This window comes from Euleptes europaea, chromosome 9 (assembly GCF_029931775.1).
Source record: "Euleptes europaea isolate rEulEur1 chromosome 9, rEulEur1.hap1, whole genome shotgun sequence".
Lineage (NCBI taxonomy): Eukaryota > Metazoa > Chordata > Lepidosauria > Squamata > Sphaerodactylidae > Euleptes > Euleptes europaea.
The window spans coordinates 19,730,096-19,751,113 of NC_079320.1; the positions used below are offsets into that span (position 1 = coordinate 19,730,096).

The window sequence follows — 21,018 nt, forward strand, 5'->3', positions numbered from 1 at the left end:
GACAGCAATTCTAAGCAGGTCTACACAAAAGTAAGTCCTATTTTGTTCAATGAGGCAGGTTAGCTCCAGGAAACTGTTCTTAGGATTGCAGTCATTCTTTCATTCATCAACAGGTAAAATGGGTGAATCTGCTCTTACATAATATATTACTTGAGTGAATAAAGGAATATTAGATTATGAAAATAAAGGAGTGTCCGTTCCCTCCATAACTAAACAGAGATCCTTGCTGTCATATGAGTGGGGAAATGTTACATTTATAATATGCACACGGTCAACTGAATGAAATTCAAAAATTTCCTTTTTTTCATCTTTGCTGAATATTCTTCAGCATTCATAACTGCACATTTGAATCTACGTTATTTTTTCCATTTTAATTTCAGTCCTTGATCCAGTATGTCAGATACACTGGCACTGGATTCTGCCGTGGTTCTTAAGGGAATACATTTCATCTAAAATTCTCACTTTAATTGATGTAATCAGTCTCAGGACCAGAGTGTAAAAGTTTTGGACAGAGGACAAAGAAAAATAAATCTAGCATCATTAACATATGGAGCCCAATTTTAAAACTCTGCAGAGCAAACTTAATCTGGCACACTTTTCCAAAATGTTGACTGCAAAATATCAATCTTTGTGTTCAAAAGAAAGCAAAAAAAAGAGAAAAGAAAAAGAAAAGAAAACACAGGTTTGCAAACAATTATGGAAATCATATACTTTATCATCCCTAGTCAAGGGTGAATTGTCACCTGTGGCTCATTTTTGAGCGCCTTCTGCAGCACTGATTTAAATGAATCCTTGGCAAGCAAATTGCAGCTCTGTTAATCTCTTGTATTGGACAGAGCCCCAGCTATGTTTACTTCCAACCTGACTCAATTTTAGTATGCAAAAGAGTATTTCTTTTTTTCTTTTTTTTACAAAAATGCTGTCTTAATGAGTACTTTCCATTCAAAGCTTCATCTTGGCCACCATGCCCTTCCTTCTTTTAGCCAGTAGAGCCACAATTATTTTTCCCAACATCCACCTTGACCTGGATAGCCCAGGCTAGCCTGGCCTTATCAGATCTCAGCAGGATTGGCCCTAGTTTGGACTTAGAGGGAGACCGTCAAGGAAGTGCAAGGTTGCTATGCATACTAACCCCAGGCAGCCTGAAGTGGTACAGTTTGGGAAAATTCTGCCACAGTTGAATAGACTGTCTAAATGTTAAACATTTTGGGTTCTGTTTATTTTAAAGGCAAAACATGTACTTTTCACATGCTTAAGCACATGCTCAAGTCCAACACAGAAATCAAGGGGCTTTTAAAATGCTTAACTTAAGCAGTCTTACAGTCTTCTAAGCCCACTGAAGTCAATAGGCTTAGAAGGGTGCAACTCTCTTGAGGATTGCACTGTTAGCTTGTATGTTGTCTCAAGACAGTGAAATACATTTTGATATGCTATATAAACTTCCTTTGCATTGCTACTTGTGCCATGATAAACCTGATCTCTCTTTTGAGTACTCCATGGGGCAAGGGACCATATTTCAATACAGTTGGTATAAAAAAAGCTTCCCAAAGGCTTAACCCATTAATCATCAATCTTTTAACCGCTGCGGTCCATGGGATTTCTGTTCCAGGATTTGCATCCTGATCCCAGCTTGCTTTCTGAGAAGTGTGTACTATGCTAAACTAAACGGATCTCAATCATATGTTAAATATGCATAGAATTGCAGGCTAACGCTGAGGCTTCCTCCTTCATGAATGACTTGGAATCAGGCATGCATTTGCGGATAACATCGAATCTCACAGGACGGTAAAAATGAAAGCAGACTGCAAAGAGCTCCTAAAGGATCTCTCTGGAGTGAGTGATGGCAAAGGGAATGGCAGACTGAGTGTGAGAAATTATGTACATTAAACAAAAAATCCTTATGTCACATAAACGTTAAATTGGGTTTAGGATGATGGGGGTTTTTTAATTGGGGGGTTGGTGGGAAATAACTAAGAGGGCAAATGATAAAAACAGTGGGCAGAAGGTTCAAGATAGACCAAAGAAAATACATCTTCAACAATGCATTAACTACGTAATTCTTTGATACTGTGATGCCCTTAGTACTGGTCACATTTACAAATGGGATTTGCATGCTAAGAGGCCATGACCAGTACAGATGACCTGAACGTACATATTTTCTGATTCTAGTAAAATCCTTATTCAGACTTTTACAATGCAATCCAATGCAGAGTTACTCCTATTCATTTCAATGGGCTTAGACTGGAGTAACTCTATATAGTTTTGCCCTGTCAAGTCTCATGGCGACTGTAACATTTTGCTAATCCAGTCTGTTTATCTCGCAACTTAAACCTCACATCTCCACTCTCAGTTCTTCTGCTCACTTAATTTTCTTTCCCCCCATCTAAATCATGTTACACTTCTGTTATGTTTCTCTTCATCGGATTCCATTATTCTTCTAACGATCCAGCCTTTTCATGGTCTTGCACCTTCTTATCTATCTTGATTGCTTTCTCCTCTAGTGTCTCTGTACATCAAACACTAATCTTCTTACTGAACTTCCACTCCCTTGTGTTATTTCTTGTCTCTGTACTTTCCCTCTTTGCAATCCTTTACGCATGTTGCTTTTTCCTTTTACATATTCAACTGGCTTCTGCTTTGTCCCACTTGAAGAAGTTATTACAAAGTTACCCCCTCTTACTATTCGTATTTGTTCTTCATTTTGAGCTTGGATCTTTCTTTTTCTTATTACTTAGATGTTAATAATTTATGGACCCCTTTTTGTTTACTTCCCACATTATTTTATTTTGCCCAGCTAGTGCAGAGATTTCACCCTTTCCTTCTTCTCTTTTTCTTTATACTCTTTTTTTTTTTTAAGTGAGTTTGTGGATCAAGGTTTTGTTTGATTTTATTTCTACAGAGCAGCAAGAATGTTAAGGCACTTTTAGATGACAAGCAGGCAAACCTGCAAGGACTTTCAGGGGGCATCTCGCTTCCCCCTGTATCCCCTTCCCCCACCATTAACTCTCTCCCTACCACAACAGCCCCCTTAAATTCTCCCCCTTTCCTCCTTCCTTCTCTTCCCATCCACCATCCAACCTACCTTTATCTGCTCCCCTGTCTTCAGGTTTCCCTCCTTCCCTCCCTGCCCCAATAGCATCTTTCTGGGAAAAGCCTGGCTGAGTGGCACAGCACCCACCAATGCCGGGCCACACCCAGTTGCACAGTGGCCACTGGTGACAGGCCACGCCCGGCTATGTGGGGGCCTTGCTGCCACCAGGATGAGCAGTGTGGTTAGTGAGTCTCTGGTGGTTGCCAATGGCCCTGTCTGCAGCAGGTCCTCCTCCACCAGGGCACGTGATAGGGGAAGGGGACAGGACCTTTTCCAAGTGCATCCCTGGTCTCCACCATGGCTTTGCTTTCCAAAACCCAAGTCTTGGAAGGGTCAGCCTGATAACTTGGAAGTTGCCTGATAACTTCCAAAATGGCACAGAGAGTACAATGGGAATTCTTTTCTTAAAGCTACAGGCGTTGTTTCGTTTCTTTTCAGCATTTTTAATCCCTCAATGTGTGTGTGTGTGTGTGTGTGTGTGTGTGTGTGTGTGTGTGTGTGTGTTTTTAGATTTTTGTAAAAAATTGGGATTTCCTTCAGGTTTTTAGAGAACCTGCCCCCTCTGCCCCTAGGTCCATTTTACAGATCTATTAATCCATACTCTATATGGCCTGGATCAGAATAAGATATATGTTCATGAAGACGCCCCAGGATGACGTATCTTACTACATAGTGTCTTGGTGTTCTGATATTGTTTACCCAGGTACAGTAGACATCACATACCAAGGTACAGAAAAAATATGTACAGCATCAGTATCTATTAGCAATGGAGAGAGGGTATAATAGGAAAGACAGCTAAAAGGCTATGAGAAAAGCCTTCTGGATACTGCAACTCTCAGCCCAGGGCAGAAACATCAGCAATCACTGCCAGATTTTGAAATGGAAAGGGTTCTGCCTGTGTACTGAGAGCACTCCTTTGTTGCTGTTGCACTGAGGACTAAAAAGGCATATGGAGGCTGACGATTTCTAGAGGTCTCAGTTTTGAAACAATGTGGTAATGTCTGTGCTGTATAGATCACATTGCTCAGCCAGGGATCATTGGTGCAAATCATATCACCACACTCACAACATCACTTTGTGTGAATGAGTGGTGTGCCTGCTTTGAAATCATATCACACCATACAATATTCACAAAAATTCAAGCATTCATGGGAATGGGAGAGAGATTGTTTTTCATTATGGATTCTCCTTTTCTAGAAAAAACCCTTGAACAATGGGCTCCCACAGGTGGCTGATTCCATTACAAAACCCAAACAAAACAGATTAGAATCATATTAACATAAGCAATGATGGAAGCCAAGTCAAAAAGCAGAAAGGAGGTGGATACAGAAGTGGTGAGAACTCCCCTTTAAGGAGCTTTCAGTTTATATTGATTGGGAAGTAAGGCAGCTGACTGGATAGGACATAAAGAGTGGCTCACTTGTAGAGTACATCCTTTTTACGTAGAAGGTCAATCCCTGGCATCTCCATGTGAAGGATTTTAGGATGCAGTTGTTGGGAAAGACCTCTGCCTGCCTGGAGATCTGCTGTCATCAGAATAGACAATCCTAAGCTAAGTGGACCAATGAGAGCCAGTGTGGTGTAGTGGTTAGGAGCGGTGGACTCTAACCTGGAGAACCAGGTTTGATTCCCCACTTCTCCACATGAAGCCTGCTGGGTGACCTTGGGCTAGTCACAGTTCTCTTTGAGCTCTCTCACCCCCACCTACCTCACAAGGTGTTTGTTGTGGGGAGAGGAAGGGAAGGAGATTGTAAGCTGATTTGATTCTCCTTAAAAGGTAGAGAAAATCGGCATGTAAAAACCAACTCTTCTCCTTCTCTTTCTCCTCCTCCTCAGTATAAGGCAGCTGCATATACTCAAACTGTCAGCAATCAGTGTGAGCCTGCATTTTTCTGTACCTTTCCCCCATTCTTTTGATTTATTGCTCTCAAATATTTTAGTGGTTCTCTTTAGGACAGGTTTCAGCACTTCTTTCCAGGAAACAAATTTATATTTCCTTATAAAGTGTCCCATTCAGGAGACATAACCGAAATGACCTTGGAGAGGGTACTCTTTGAGGCTTGTGCCTCTATTTCGTTAATGTGAAATGATGAGGGAAAACTAACCTTGCCTTGCAGCCTTGATATTAACCGGCTGGAATCCACCATTTAGAGCAGAGGAGTCTATAATGTCTGACTCAAAGTCCCGGTGGTTCTTCCGATAGATGAACAAAGCGACAATCACAGAAATAGCGAGGCACACGATCACGGCAATCACAATCCCAACATAAAGGGCGACATCGTCTGAATCAGGAGCAGCTGGAAAAAGGGGATTGGGGAAGGGTGTGAAAATATGAAACATTTAGTACAGTAAATAGTCTCTAGAATGTTCACATGTATTCTTCCACATCGCTATCACAATATTAATATCTATTTTATAGCTAATTTAAAATCCATTTCAAAAGCTCTGTAACAGGGCTGTACCTTTTCTGTTCGAAAAAAAGTATTTTAATTTTTTCCCAGTAATTTAAAAAAGAAAATCTTTATCTATATATCTTTCTTTTATGCAAGCAGCATAACAGCCTATTTATATCCAGATGATCAAAGAAGATATAGTCAAAAGAGGTATTCATTTACAGCAGTTCATGGTAAGATGATTAATGCTAATTCTGCAGGGCATCTGATCATAGAACACTCCTTCTTTTACCTTCTTTTTCCACACTGCATGCTTTACTTTTCTAAAATGTACACAAATCTTAAGCTAAACAAACTCCTGCCTTCACCTCCTAAGTTTGTATGTTAACTAAGCTTGCATACTACTTAAGGGAAATATTGTACTTGATAACATTACATGATCTGAAAGGGACTTAAGAGGTTGCAACTGTGTGCCAGTTATCCCCAAAGTTTCTAGTTTGGTACTCACTGTGATTCCTTGTGTAAGACTTCTCTGCATACCCATACAGAGCTCTTCTGTTAATCATGGCTCGCACGCTTATTTCAATCAGTGAGAGAGTTCTACGAACCCTGAAGTGATGCACGGAACTGGGAAATCCTGGAAGTGATTTCAATCCTCTCCAGGAATTGTTGGAAACTCTATGGTTTTACCACAGTTTCCAGCAATGCCTAGAGCAGAGTGCTACCACTTGCAATTTCCCCCAGAAGTGACGCCACAGTGTTCACTGACGCCCCCGCCATGTCCCTTACCCCCAGGCTCCCACTAGTTGTCTGAGGACTGGCAATCCTAGACAATGGAGTGATTTGGATTGAGACCATGACATTGAGTGAGGTAGGAAGGTTATCTCATCCTCCTACATCCTTCTCTCAGTGTAAGTCCTGATTTAAGTATGATGATACCAAGGCAGAAGAAGGTACCCATGCATATTAGCATCTCATTTAAGCAGGGCTGCTACCTGTGCAAAGCTGCAATTAGCAGAATTCTACAGCCCAGGCACATGTGGCATTGATATGCTAAAGTTGTACATGGAGCTGCTTTGCATGGGTAGCAGCTCACTTTAAACAAGATGGTGGGTGTGACTAAAGTTGCATTGGTAAGTTCTTCTGCCTTCCCAGCATCACATTTAAACGAGGCCTCAATCAGTCATCTGGAGTGGCTATTTGCCAGCCAGCAAGGGTTTCTAAACAGCTGCTCTGGGAAAGAAACAGGTTTAAGTAAGCCAGGCCACTCTTCCTTCATCACTGGGATGGAAATGGCAGCCCATTCCACTTGTGTCAAAACTGTATATATGAACAAGACAGACAGAAAAATATAAACATGCAGAACAAAAGGAAATGTCAACATGCCTTAAATACAATAGTGGACTTACAGGGCAATCCTGAAGGGTGTGTGTGAATGGCCTTAGGAGCTGATGTGACCCCTACACCAGCACAGATGCCACTTGCGCCATGCAAATGGGCATTAACACCAACACAGGGCCACTTATGTCGGTGTTGGCGAGTGGCACAGCAGTGCGAGGAAGGGCGCCGACACAACCTTGGCAGCAGAATTTCTCTAGTGCCGGTGCTCATGACAGTGCCAAATGGGGAATTCTAGGGGCAGGGCTGACTTTAGTCAGCTCCCTGACCCCTTTCACCCCAGGAATGCCCCCTTTGGCACCAGCACGAACCTGTGCCAGCAAAAACGTTGGCGTAGCCCCATGGAACTGTGGAGAGCAATTTCACAGGACTTGAGGGAAATTACATTTTTGGCTTGCAGAGCCAGGCCATCAAGCCGCTCAGGAGGTGGCACAGCAGAGCTGTCCCCGGGTGCCTCACAACTACTCCCCATTAGGATTGCACTGCCCATCCTGGACAAAGGATTTTAAAGGGACAATACTGACAAAGCAGAATTATATAGCATTTATTACTTCAGATCCTTCAAATATATGAATAATGTTGACATCATCTCCATAAGGTAACACCCCCTCCCCATTTTGTAGATGAGGCAGGGTTTAAATCTGAGATCATAAAATCATAGAGTTGGAAGGGACCACCAGGGTCATCTAGTCCATCCCCTTTCACAATGCAGGAAATTCACAACTACCTCCCCCCCCAGTGACCCCTACTCCATGCCTAGAAAATGCCCAAGATGTCCTCCCTCTCATCATCTGCTTAAGGTCATAGAATCAGCATTGCACTCTTCTTTAAAACCTCCAGGGAAGGAGAGCTTACCACCTCCCGAGGAAGACTGTCCCACTGAGGAACCGCTCTAACTGTTAGAAAATTCTTCCTAATGTCTAGATGGAGTCTAGATATAGTGGTTTGCCTTACAGTTGAAATTGTGGATTACATGAGGCTTTCCCATCTGGCTCCACTGGCCATTAAGCTACACTAATTCTGAGAATCCAGTACAGACCAGGGTACTACAACATTTCTAAGAGCATGCTAGGTTTTGATATCATCCTCCTGAGAAAGTACAGCCAACTTGTGAGACTTTTTTTTTTTTTTTTGCTTTCTGCTTGTAACATGCCTCCTGCACTAATCCTGGTGTAATATCTACTGCCACTCATCCCCCAAGAGACTGTATCAAAAGGCTTGAATACGTGTAAGAAATGTGATACAGACTTGGAGAGCGTGTGGGGAGGCGAAAGAATGTGCATTCTCATTGTCATTATTAGGCAGGTTGAGATAAGGCAAGCCTATCAACATGTTCTACAATACCACGTGATAAAGTGGTCAGGTAAGAACTGAGAGAGATTCAAGAGGGAATCATCCTGCCCAGTGCTGTAAATGCCATCATGCATTTTATTTTGGCTGTCAGCAGCCTTCTCAGACAATAGCTGAAGCCAAATAAGTAGAAAGCCACTCCGTTTCACTGTTTCTTTCCCTGTATTACAATCAAATGCCTGCAATCATTTTAACTGCTTCCCAATTAACTTCTTTTGCTGGTGAAGGAATATGATTTCTCCTTTCCATTTCTTGCTTGCTTGGCCCTTATCCCTTGCCTCCATTATTTAAACTTATTTGCCTAGTATATCAGCCTGCACTTTTCTTTAAAGCAAGCAAAACAGAACTCTCTTCGGATTTAGCGCTTATTGTCCATGCGAATGAGCTGAAAGTAAATCTTGGAGCAGGAAATTAGTATCCAAGAACATAATATCAAACAAGACTTACAAGAAAATCCATATTCATTCTGGGTTCTCTGTTCAGTTGAAATAGGGTAAATGAAACCTTTAAAAGAAAAAAAAAGATGGGAACAAAATCAAAATTAACAAAGGGAACTTCAAAACACCATGCACACATACACACACACACATGAAGAATGGTTCAATATATATTTTTCAAAAAAAAGAAAAGAAAAGAAAAGAAAGAAAGACAAAGGAAAGGAAACTCAGGGTACTTTAAAATTCGGATTCAACACACTCTTATAATTTTGCATCTTCTGTCTGCTCAGGAGTCTCACTAAGAATTAATAAGTAGGCAGATTGAATTTCAGAGCCAAAAAATCGGTCTCGAGTCACTAACTTTGGAGTGCTTAAAGTCTTTCTTTTATAGAGCATAAACTCTAATGGATCTAATTTATTTCAGACATCAAGGGTCATTAGCATATGGAAAGTCGTCTTCCCCCCAATCCTTGCCATATGCTTTAATTCCCAGGACATGTTCAGTGGGGCTCTAAACAATTTTTTTCAAAAAATTTAATCATAGTAGCTTGCTGCTGGACTAATAGAACTGAAAGAGACTTGCTGTCAGAGGTTAAATACCCATTTACTGGGAGTTCAGCCCATGCAAAAGCCTCATCCCCTCATCCCCTTTTTATCCTAGATTTCTGGGGAATGGCTATAACCATTCCTTTAATAGAAATCCAATAGGAATTCTCCAGGGAAGAAGCAATTTGCCAGAGAGTTGGAAATGGAATGTGTTCCATTTGAGATCATTAGGAAATCAATAGGAACCTTAAGATTGTAAATAATTTTTTTTAAGGCATTGTATAATATGGACAAAATCACAACATTGTTCACATTTTTTTTCTGTTATAGACAAATAACAAGGAAAGTTGACTCTATTCTTCTTTATTTCCAGTGATAATGCAGTGCTTCAACATTTTCTCATCTAGGCAACATGCCCTGAAAACATAGAGACAAGTTATTTCTTTTCTTTGTGCCAATAGAGACAATGGGTTGAATCCAATGACTCCTTTTCCCTAATGAGAAGACTTCCTCCAGCTGATGAAGGTTCCTTATTTAGCAAAAGGGAGTTGCTGGATCCAACTAATTCTGGCTAAAACTCATAGCATACTTAATTGGAACTATCTGAAGAAGTCAGCTTGGACTTATGAAAGCTCATACCCTGAAAAACGTGTAGGTTACTAAGGTGCTACTGCAGCTCTCCTGCTGCAGATCAACACAGTTATCCTCTGAAACTATTTTAACTGGAAATAACTTTATCTCAGATCAGTTAGACTTTCTTTCAGGTAAATATGTTAAGAATCAGGGTCACCAGCATAAGACAATTTGAGTGTCTCCCATTAAAACAGGGAAAAAACACACCCCTATATTTGGGAACTGAAGTATGTGTACTTCTTCTGGACATACCTCTTAACCCTAGGATATCAGAGGCAATGAAGCTTGAAATGAGGGAAACAATAAACAAATGGAATGATATGAAATGAAGAAACACAATATGGAAGAGGCTTACAGTGTTCAGCAGAACCTCCAACATTATTGCATTGATAAACAAAACAATAGTTCCCAGCAGCCACCTGGCACATGTTTTTTTTTTTAAGCTGGTCTCCTCATAGTAGGTTTTTAGCAATATCAGTCCTGATCCCAAATCAAACAGCATACCAGACTTCATCCTTTAGACTTAGCCAGCAGTGAATAATATGCTGTTGGTGGAAAGCAAGGCAAAAGGAAGAAGGTGCTTGGCCCTTGATCCTTATAGTATTTGCTTTACATTGGTGCCATTTATGTATTTATGACACATGTATTTTTATGACACATTTGTAATGCATTACGCATTTATGACTCATACCTCATCTTTCTTCCATCATGGAACTCAAGACATCACATGTATAATTGATTTAAAAGATTCGTTTAGACCATGACTTGGTTAGACCATGACTTGGTTCTTAATCAACTAGGGGTCAACATGGAGTGTGTGTACTTGGAAACTAGGGTGTGCCCATGAACCCTCTACAGACTGATTGCTGATGACTAATTCACAGTGGGTAGCCATGTAGTCTGTCTGCAGTAGTAGAAAAGGGCAAGAGTCCAGTGGCATCTCCAGTTAGAGGGACCAGGCAAGTAGGTGATGTGAAAGACCCCTGCCTGAGACCCTGGAGAGCCGCTGCCGGTCTGAGCAGACAATACGGGCTTTGATGGACCGAGGGTCTGATTCAGTATAAGGCAGCTTCATGCGGTGGCCCAGGTCATATAGTAACTGCAGGATGTGTGGAGAAGGAGCTTCGTTCTTGTCTCTTGCTCCATTTTTCTGACCTGAAATTATCTGGGGGTGGGTAGCGTGCATTGTTTCGCCTGTAATGTTTCGCCTGCAAGCCAAATTATGCAATATCAAGGCAGCAGTTTTCTGTTTGAGAACCCTCATTCCGGAGCCACCTATTGGTAAGCAGGAAAAATGCTCTGAAGGACATAATGTTTACATCCCATGTCTTCCTGCTTCACCCAGGCAACCCATCCCCGGTGTTTCTACTGGTACCAGTAATCTCTTAATAAAACACCCAATTGAGTTAACTCTGGGACGCACTGCTCCTGGCAAAGGAGGAAAAAAAATGCCATGTTTGTTATTTCTTGTTTTCTCATCATAATTTCCAAAACAATCTGGCAGGGAGTTGCAGGGTAAACAATAGCTATCCCATTTTACGAAATGTCTTGGAAAAGGAGAGGTTACAATGAGGGGCCGGGTGCTTTATTTAAAGGGCAAGCTGGTGACGTTCCTTTAACCTCAGGACAGCATATGGAAAATGACAATCTAAAACCCATGGCTCTCTTTCTGGCTGTCAGGAAAGGCAGGAAATCTTTGAGGAAGGTCTCCAAACACAAACGTTTTCTTGCCTACACAGGGATTTCAAAAAGAAATCAGCTATGCAATTCTCACGATTGACACAGTATATTTTCAAGTCTGGCTAATATGTAGATAATTGCAGGGTGCTCTAGAAGATACTGGTGGGGAGTTCTGCTTTAAGAATGGAATCCAATGTACTGCTTATCCCAATGTACAATTTTTTAAAACAAAAAAAATGTATTACAGCATGCTACTTTTTCCCCCTACACAGTGAACATTTTAAAAAACATGTACATAAACAGCTACTCATCTTCTTGTAATAGGGCTGTGTTTCATTGTAAGCTGGGGCACAATTGAAGAAGAAGAGTTGGCTTTCTTATGCCAACTTTCTCTACCACTTAAGGAAGACTCACACCGGCTTACAATCACCTTCCCTTCCCCTCCCCACAACAGACACCCTGTGAGGTAGGTGGGGCTGAGAGAGCTGTGACTAGCTCAAGGTCACCCAGCTGGCTTCATGTGTAGGCATGGGGAAACCAACCCAGTTCACCAGATTAGCCTCCACCGCTCATGTGGAGGAGTGGGGAATCAAACTAATCTGGAGAACCGAGTTTGATTCCCCACTCCTCCACATGAGCAGCGGATTCTAATCTGGTGAACCGGGTTGGTTTCCCCCATTTCTATACATGAAGCCTGCTGGGTGACCTTGGGCCGGTCATAGTTCTCTCTGACCTCTCTCAGCCCCAAACTGCCTCACAGGGTGTCTGTTGTGGGGAGAGGAAGAGAAGGAGATTTTAAGCTAACAAAAATATTTTCTGGTAGGGTATGAGCTAAAGACTAACAAAAATATTTTCTGGTAGGGTATGAGCTTTCGTGAGCCACAGCTCACTTCTTCAGATCACTTGCTGATGACTAAGTTTGTCTCTATACACTTCAGGATTGAGGACACAGTATGGTCTTGCCATGATTATATACTTTGACTCTGGCCTGATTTACTATTGGCAGTATAGAAACTGTGCTTTCCTGGCTTCTTCCTACATCATTTGGTTTTGTAGGGATAGAGAAACCATGTGGGAGGGGAAAGATGATGTGGAAAGAACCATGCAAGTGTCAAGATGATGGTTCACACATATGCACTGATGGCAGAATGCTTCATGTGTGTATGAACCACCACAGATTAATCTCAAGTCTACTCAAATACAGTATATATTCCACTACAGAAACAGTGTTTACATGCAAGAGGGGTTGCTTGGGCAAAACAAAACTCCACTTGTCCCTTCTCTCTCAGTATAAGCACACGAGCACTGAACATACTTGGCCATTGTGGTGTATGACACCTGTTGGCTGTGTCTTGAATTCTGTTGGCTAAGAAGTGAGAAGGCTTGATGGATATATGGAACGTATGGCCAAGCCTCATGATACTCATAATGACCTGGTATGCTGAGTGCCAATGGGCAATACTTGGGAAGGGAGGTGGGAAACAGGGCTCTGTGGTGCCCTGTTAAGATTCCTGTGCATGTCAATGTTGGACCTGCAGTGCACTGGATAAGGTCTCCCCATTTTCTGTGGTGTCAGTTGAAACACTTGGTTGACACCCATCAAGCTCTGATTAATAAACTTTTGAGAAATCCACTGTTGTATGTGTGTGTGTGAACCAACCTAGAAGCTAAATTTAGGGAGTTGGTAGGTTGTCCACTGTGTTGTTGTCCCCCCCCCCATATGACCCCCTTCCACATGGCTTATCCCTTCCTATATTACTGGAAGAGTATGGAATGAAACTGTGAGGAAATAGCTCAGAAGCCACTACCAGTCAATGTAAATCATGCAGTTGTAGCCCTGTGTGGAGCAGGAAACTCAGTCAACAAAACCAACACTCAATCAACTAACAACCAACACTAAATCAACTCAAAACTAACATTCAATCAACTTAATCATCAAAACTAAAACCAACACTACAGCATATTGATGAACACAGCTATTCTGGGGGATGCTAAAGGGCAATGAAGATGGCAGCCCTCTCTACTGTTTTAATGCAAACACATTGAGATCAGGGTCTGACTTGAATCCAGCATATTTCTGAACTAGCTTTTAATTCAGAATTTTTATCATTGCAATTGCAATGGACTTGCCAAAGAAAAGAGTTGGGGAAACAGTTTACAGTTGCTGTTTCCCATTACATATGCCTGGGCATCTCTTTAAAAGGTTGGTGTCCCCCCTCCCTTCTTTCTTTCATACTAGTCTGTCTGATCTTTCATATAATAAGAAAGGACATTTTCTTCAGATAATGAGGCAAATCTACTGAGAGTAGTACCTGCAATAATGAAAAATGACTTTTCTCCCAGCTTCAAAGTGAAAGCAGTGTAAAGCAGGGATTTGTTCTTCCCCTTCCTTGATCTATTTTGCTAGCAGTATCAGTACGGCTGCTTGGCAAGCACCAGAGGGACTTTGGCTATCGTCACCATATTTCTTTCCTAGGGTATGAATGTTGGAAAAGGTGCTGCTGGATTTGACTCCACAATCGTTGCTGGTACTGACGATCTGTGCCTTGAGCAGCTGGCATCACAGTTGGTAACTTACTTTGAGAAAAAGAATTAATTTAAGCTGCCTCAAGTGGCTTTTGATGAAACAAGAAAAATATTTTCAAAGGTCCGACTGACGTTTGTTGCAATCCTTGTCTGTTTACTGCTGGAATAGTTAAGTTCAACACCTAGTTGTTCCCTTGCATTTAAATGAACATCTCAAATGATTCATTGATTTTTTGGGATGGGGCGGGGAGGAAATTAGAGCATCCTTAGATTTAAGGTTTTGTGGAGACTTCCATAACCATTTATGAAAGCCAATGTGGTATAGTGGTTAAGAGCGGAGGACTCTAATCTGGATAACTGTGTTCAATTCCCCACTCCTTCACATGAAGCCTGATGGGTGACCTTGGGACAATCACAGTTCTCAGAACTCTCTCAGCCCCACCTGCCTCATAAAGTGCCTGTTGCAGTGGGGGGGGGGGAGGGAAGGTGATTGTAAGCTGCTTTGAGACTCCTTAAGGTAGAGGAAAGTGGGGTATAAAAACCAGCACCTTTTTCTTCTGTTCTGCCCAAAACTGACACTGGGTTGGGGATTTTTTTTTTAAAAAAAAGGAAAAAAGGACAAGCTCTTTTTTTGGGGGGGGGGCTTATTTCAACTTTTCTTGGCTTTAAACTTTGTAGCCTTAGATCACAGGCTACGGGGTAGAGCGGAGCTTCATGCTAAAAGATGCAGTGCCCATTTAGAAGCATCAAGGAGACATATGGGGAACTGTGAGCCTTCAGAGGATGAAGGCTGAGACAAGCGGAAAGCAGCTTAAAGCCTTGCCGAAGACAAACTGGCATTGCGAAAGCAACTTTGTGAAGGAGCCTGAGACTTTTGCTGCTGACACTTCCCTGCAGGAACTTAACGGAATTATGACTCTTTGGACCAGACTACTGACCTTGCCCGTGTGCTGACTTTGACTCCTGTTCCCAGTTCCCTCAAGACTCCCGCCAGACTCCTGCTTTACATTCCTTGTGACTGCTTTCAGCCTGCTGTCAAGCCCTCCAGCTTTCAGTAACTTGAGACTCTCTGACCACAGGCCGGACTGGCACAACGCCCCCGGGACAACGGCTCACGGAGGCGTGCCGTCAGGTCACCGGTGGGAGCTGAGTTGGCTTCCCAGGGAGACCATCATGAGCACCCCAATGCTGGTGTCTGTGCCACTCTTGGCAGCGCAAATGGCCCGAGCACCAGCGCAAGCGGCTCGGACGCGGTCGCAGGCCCTTGCACACCTCCTGAGGACTTTCACCCTCCCAGCTCAGGAATGGGCTGTAAATTTACATTCCTAATCTAAACCAGCCAACTTCATTGAGGTTACTCGTAAGATGTCGTATCTTCAATGCAGCCACGCAGTATTTTGCCACCTGAGATGTAATCAAAGGATTATCCCCTATCAGAAACTTATAAGTCCATTCTCCCTCTCTGCCAACACTCTTTTTTTTTATCAGGGGTATGATGATCTTTAGGAGCTCTGTGGCGCAGAGTGGTAAGCTGCAGTACTGCAATCAAAAGCTCTGCTCACGACCTGAGTTCGATCCCGACGGAAGTTGGTTTCAGGTAGCCGGCTCAAGGTTGACTCTGCCTTCCATCCTTCCAAGGTCAGTAAAATGAGTACCCAGCTTGCTGGGGGTAAAGGGAAAATGACTAAGGAAGGCACTGGCAACCCACCCCATAAACAAAGTCTGCCTAGTAAATGTCGGGATGTGACATCACCCCATGGGTCAGGAATGACCTGGTGCTTGCACAGGGGACCTTTACCTTTACCTTTATGATGATTACAAGTTACATCTGAAAAGGACATGTTCGGTAGTTTCTAGATCCCCCAACTTACAGGGGCAAAATCTCTCTGCCCTGGGAATCTTCTTAAATTTCCCCTCTAGCATTGCAGACGGTAAGGCTGAGCACCTAGCCAATGTAATAGCCCTCCTATGGTTATTTATTTCTAACAAATAAAGGTAGGCTGCTGGTGTAAGAATATATTTTCAATGATAGGGCACCATAGATGTCGGCGCTCTCAAAAGGTTCACTTGGCATTCTAGCTCAGAGACATTGAACTATTTTCTTTGGATTTTTGGGATGTCAGAAATGGATGAACACTCCAGTGAAAATCCCTTCTCCCCTCCTTTCTAGATGAAATCTGTGTCCTGGAGTAAACTTTGTCCAACAACTCTTTAAAACAACTGACTTGCCCTTGCAAGCTTGTAATAAACAATTTTTCTTCAGTACTTTGTTGAGTACTTTGCAATACCACCTTACAGACTAGAATGAAACAACTAATTTTTTTTTCATACCTTGAGATTTTGTCCTCCTTTAGCTGAAAACTAAAACATCGCCAAAGGAAAGCAACATAGTGACGTTTAATTGGAATATTAAATAGCTGCACCTCTAACGTTATGAAGCTGATTATTAAGAAGCTCGGGTTTGAAGGGTGGGATACAAAGAAAATTAGGTTTGCCTGGAACTCAGGCTATGTATGGAAAAATCCCTCCTCTCCATGGGTTGTGGAAAGATAGAATGGAGAATGCTTTCTAGGTAACGCCTGGTGGTTCTTTTATTAAAATGCTATATTCCTTTTTTGTTTGATTTATGTGGCAGAGTAACTGCTGTTCATTTTAAGAGCCTGTCTTGGAGACCAGAGCCAGATGGTTAATATTTTATTTAGCATAGTCAAATTTCAATAAATCAAGAAATAAAATGCACCAGATCCATTGGCTTCCTTTTGTAGACCCCATATGGATCTTTCATACTTTGTCTTACAGTAGGACAGCTACAGCTATTACTTATGGCCAGTGTTGTGTTGGCCTTTTAAAAATCTAGTTGCACTGGCTTAGAATCCCGGTAGGACAATTTTAGTTATTTTTTCCTCTTTCTGGTTGTCCTGACCTGGATAGCCCCAGGCTAGCCTGATCTCGTAAGATCTCAGAAGCTAAGCAGGGTCATGCCTGGTTAGAATTTGGATGGGCAACCTTCAAGGACCAGAGTTGGGACATGGAGGCAGGCAATGGCAAACCACCTCTGAATGTCTTTTGCCTTGAAAACCCGACGGGGTCACCATAAGTCAACTGTTACATGACAGCGCACACACAGACACAAACTGGTTGTCGAGAATTGGGTAGGATACCACTCCCCATCTTCAGCGTGGTGTAATGGTTAAGAGCCATGATTTGGAGCAGTGGACTCTAATCTGGAGAACTGGGTTTGATTCCCTTCTCCTCCACATGAAGCCAGCTGGGTGACCTTGGCCTAGTCACAGCTCTCTTAGAGCTCTCTCAGATCCACCTACCTCACAAGATGTCTGTTGAGGGGAGGGGAAGGGAAGATGATTGTAAGCCAGTTTGATTCTTCCTTAAGTGGTCGAGAAAGTTGGCATATAAAAACCAACTCTTCTTCTTCTTCTTCACCTCCATGAGGCCTCATTTGGAACTCCACGAGGAATCCAATGCACCAGCTGAGCCTGGTAGCTCTGGCCCTACGACCCAGGTGGCCTGTAAGGACCCACCCTGTGGCTCAACTGGCCGTTGGGAGCATACCCTTCAGGTGCAGCACGACTGGCTCATTCCCTGAAGCTCAGCAGGGTGCCATGTTCCTTGGGCATGATGGTGGCCATACAACCAATGCACTGGGACAGGCCTCCAGGGCAGAGCCCCTGCCAGGCGAGGATGTGAAAAGTCTCAAGGGGATGATTGGCCTGGGCAGAAGGGGGTGGGGCATGCAAGGGCAGTGAGGGCCTATTTTGACCTTTGTAGCCCCAGGCTGAGGAGGTGGTGGTATGGGCTGCTCCCTTGCCAAAGCCTGCAGAGACAGTGGGCCAGAGGAAAAGCTTAGAGAGCACCTCAATTGGAAAAGAAAGATCTGAGTGAGCTCAACTCCCTGCCCTCTGCATCTGAAGCTTATCTGGAGGCCAAGACCCCTTTCCAGGTGGGGAAGTGGAGGAGAAGAGATGCCTGTATACTGCTCTGAGTTCCTTGGAGGAAAGTTGGTATTAAAAAAAGTATGTTACTTGCATGTATAAATGTTATAACTTCAATTTATTTACTGCATAATTCATAACTCCAAAATGATTAATGTGTATTTTTCCTTTCAGCTCTAGGACCCAAGAGAATTATCTGTGCCATATTTTCCCTTTTATGAACCAAGACAGCTCCTAATTCAAACCAGAACAAGAATATCCAGCTACTTTTATTGCCAGGTTGTTTTCTGCTATCTGGAAAATCTCTCAGGTTTGCACTAATGATGTCAGAGGTCAGCACTGACATCAGACATCACAGAGATACATCTCAACCATTTGTCTTTTTTTCTGAAAGGCTGATTATTGACAGCTAGAGTCAGGATGACCACCATGGAGTTTGAGGTATTGTGCAACTTTCACCAGCCATTTACTCATCTATTGATTCAGACTTTTCTTAAGGGAATAATGAAGTCTGCCCTGCTTCTACGCAGTGAAGATGCTTATGAAATTACATTATTTGGCTCCAAATAGTTAAGTATCTATTGAGCAACTTTGAAATCGACATGTAATTTGCCCACATTTCCAACCTAAACATAATACTGCAACGTTTTTGCCAGAAAGTTAAGTAAAACCAAATGTCAAGTTACTTTGGTCTTCAAAGAGTTGATGTCAAACACATTTTGAAGATAACATCAAACTCTTGGAGACAATGTAGCTCAAAAATTCCAAAAGGTTGCTTTTCATGTTGCAGGATTTTCCCCAAAGAATTCTGGGAATATTAGTTTGGTGTGATTCTGAAACTTCTCTGTTAAGGATCCTTACCCATCTTACTGAATTATCCAACTATGAAATGTTTTGGAGGCAGTCGCCCCCAGCTAAGTGGAATGGGCAGGTTTCTCTGAGGTCCTTGTTATGTGCTATAGGGAACTCAGGCTGAGTCTGGGTTACCCACCCCGGTGCCCTGTGTAACAGTCACATGAGAATTGTAGGTTCTTTTCATTGCTCAAGGCACCACGGTGACCAATTCAGATCATGACAGTCGCACATACAGGAAGGGACTTCAGTCTTCCTCCCGACACTATTTTCCTGTTCTGAAATAGTTTGGGGATTCTATGTGGCCCACTGAGGAAACCAACAAGTGTACACATGTGTTCCCCCAGTGGATCAAACAGTCCTCTGTCCTCCCCCAGACTGTCTCATTCTGGGGAAATGGTGCAGTTGGCAAAAGCTGAAGCCCCCTTCTCCACATGAATTTTTTTAATCCCACTTTTCTCTCTAATCAGGCTCCAAAGCTGTCAGATAACATCCCAAATACGTATGCTGCAGATAACACCATATGATAACATCATTCTCCCCTCCTCCACTTTATCGCCACAAAACAAACCTGTGAGATAAGTTAGGCTGAGAGATTGATACAGTCCCAAGGTTCCTAGGTAAGCTTGGCAGAGTGGGTATTCAGTCCTGGTTATCACAGGTCCTAATCAGACGCTCTAACCACTACACCACCATCATGATCTGAATCGGACACCACCAACACAGGAATTGAGGAGAGCCTGAAACTCAAGTTTGATTGTTATAAAGGACACAGGAGGGGACTCTGGGTCCAACCCATGTACTCCATAATATATAAAGAGCTCTCTGTGTGAAGAAAGATCAGATTAGATTCTGGAAGAAGCAGGGTGAGAATCAGACATACTCTTGCTGAAGCACCTTAAGAGTGAAGCATCTCTTTCTGTCTCTTATGATCTAATGTGAGATACTGGATTTACTTCCTGTTAGGAGTGCTTCTTTGCCTTTAGATGTATATTTGTAATCTAAAACAAATATTACAATACACTGTAAGATAACTGCCCATGGAACTTTTCACCTTGGTCTAGTTTATGCGCAGTCCTGGCAGCATGGTTCTTGCTGGAAACAGAACTGAAAGTACACCTCTTCATGTAGACAGCTACTTGTGTGATGTGGTACACAAACATTGGTTTGGGCCAGTTTAACCACACAGGATAAACCTATTATTTTGGTGCTTAGGTTTCCTCACAAAGTTAGGACTGTCCAAACCACATGTACATCATTTCATGCCAACAGCTGTAACTAACGAGAGAGATACTCGCATTTCATGTTCCCAGCAGTAAGCACATTTCCCATATGATAAGTTTTCAGTTTTCCCTGGCAAAAGAGGTCCCACAGCTCCCTTGAGTGAATCATTCCATTGCACGTTTCATTTCTGGATACCCAATATGGAAATCCAGCAGTCATCAAAGGAAGCTAATAAGATGCAGCCTTTGAAATAAGCTCTCTTAATGCTTCTGACCCCCAGCATGCTACAGGGTGCTTCTGTCCTCTACGCATACAGTAGGAATCAATTTCAGGCTGACCAAGGAGTGGAGTCTGTAAAGATGAACAAGTGAGCTTAGTACAGACATATGATGCCACAGTTCATTTCCTTGTTGTGTGTATATCTGGTCTTTCTGCACTTGCTGTCTAATGTTTAAGAGCCAAATGGAAAATGCTAAATAGGAAATGCTAAATGCTCATGTGCTTTACATTTGGCATTTCATGCTTGGTGCATACACACACACACACACACTCAGATAGGGTTGCCAAGTCTCCACTGGTGGGAGGTTTTTTTTTGGGGTAGCCTGATGAGAGCAGGATTTGGGGAGGGGAGGGACTTCAATGCCATAGAGTCCAATTGCCAAAGACAGAGCTTTTCCACCAGGCCTACAACTGAGGGAAGTCATTAATACCATCTGTACTGGCCTCCCCCACCCCTCTCCCCCCCTGGGGGGGGTAGCCACCTGTGTCGACTCTTGCAGTAGAGCGGGATTTATACGCCATCTTTGATTAATTGTTTTAAGGCTTGATTTTATTGACAGCTTCATTGTTGTTATATGTTGTAACAAATTTTAAATGATGTTATCCTCCCTGAGCCAGTTTGCTGGGGAGGGCGGACTACAAATATGATAAATAAAGAA

General features: G+C 42.7%; 1 protein-coding gene across 2 annotated transcripts in view; it reads right to left on the reverse strand.

Annotated features, from left to right (window-relative positions):
* Positions 1-21,018, reverse strand: part of UNC5C (unc-5 netrin receptor C) — a 367,585-nt gene that overhangs the window by 42,735 nt on the left and 303,832 nt on the right. Inside the window, exons 8-9 of one of the 2 annotated variants that reach the window (XM_056855514.1) lie at positions 8,680-8,736; positions 5,197-5,388 (exon numbers count right to left, since the gene is read on the reverse strand). In XM_056855514.1, coding sequence (XP_056711492.1) covers positions 5,197-5,388; positions 8,680-8,736 — 249 coding nt within the window. The remainder of the gene's footprint in view (positions 1-5,196; positions 5,389-8,679; positions 8,737-21,018) is intronic. The other variant, XM_056855516.1, reaches the window with a different exon arrangement.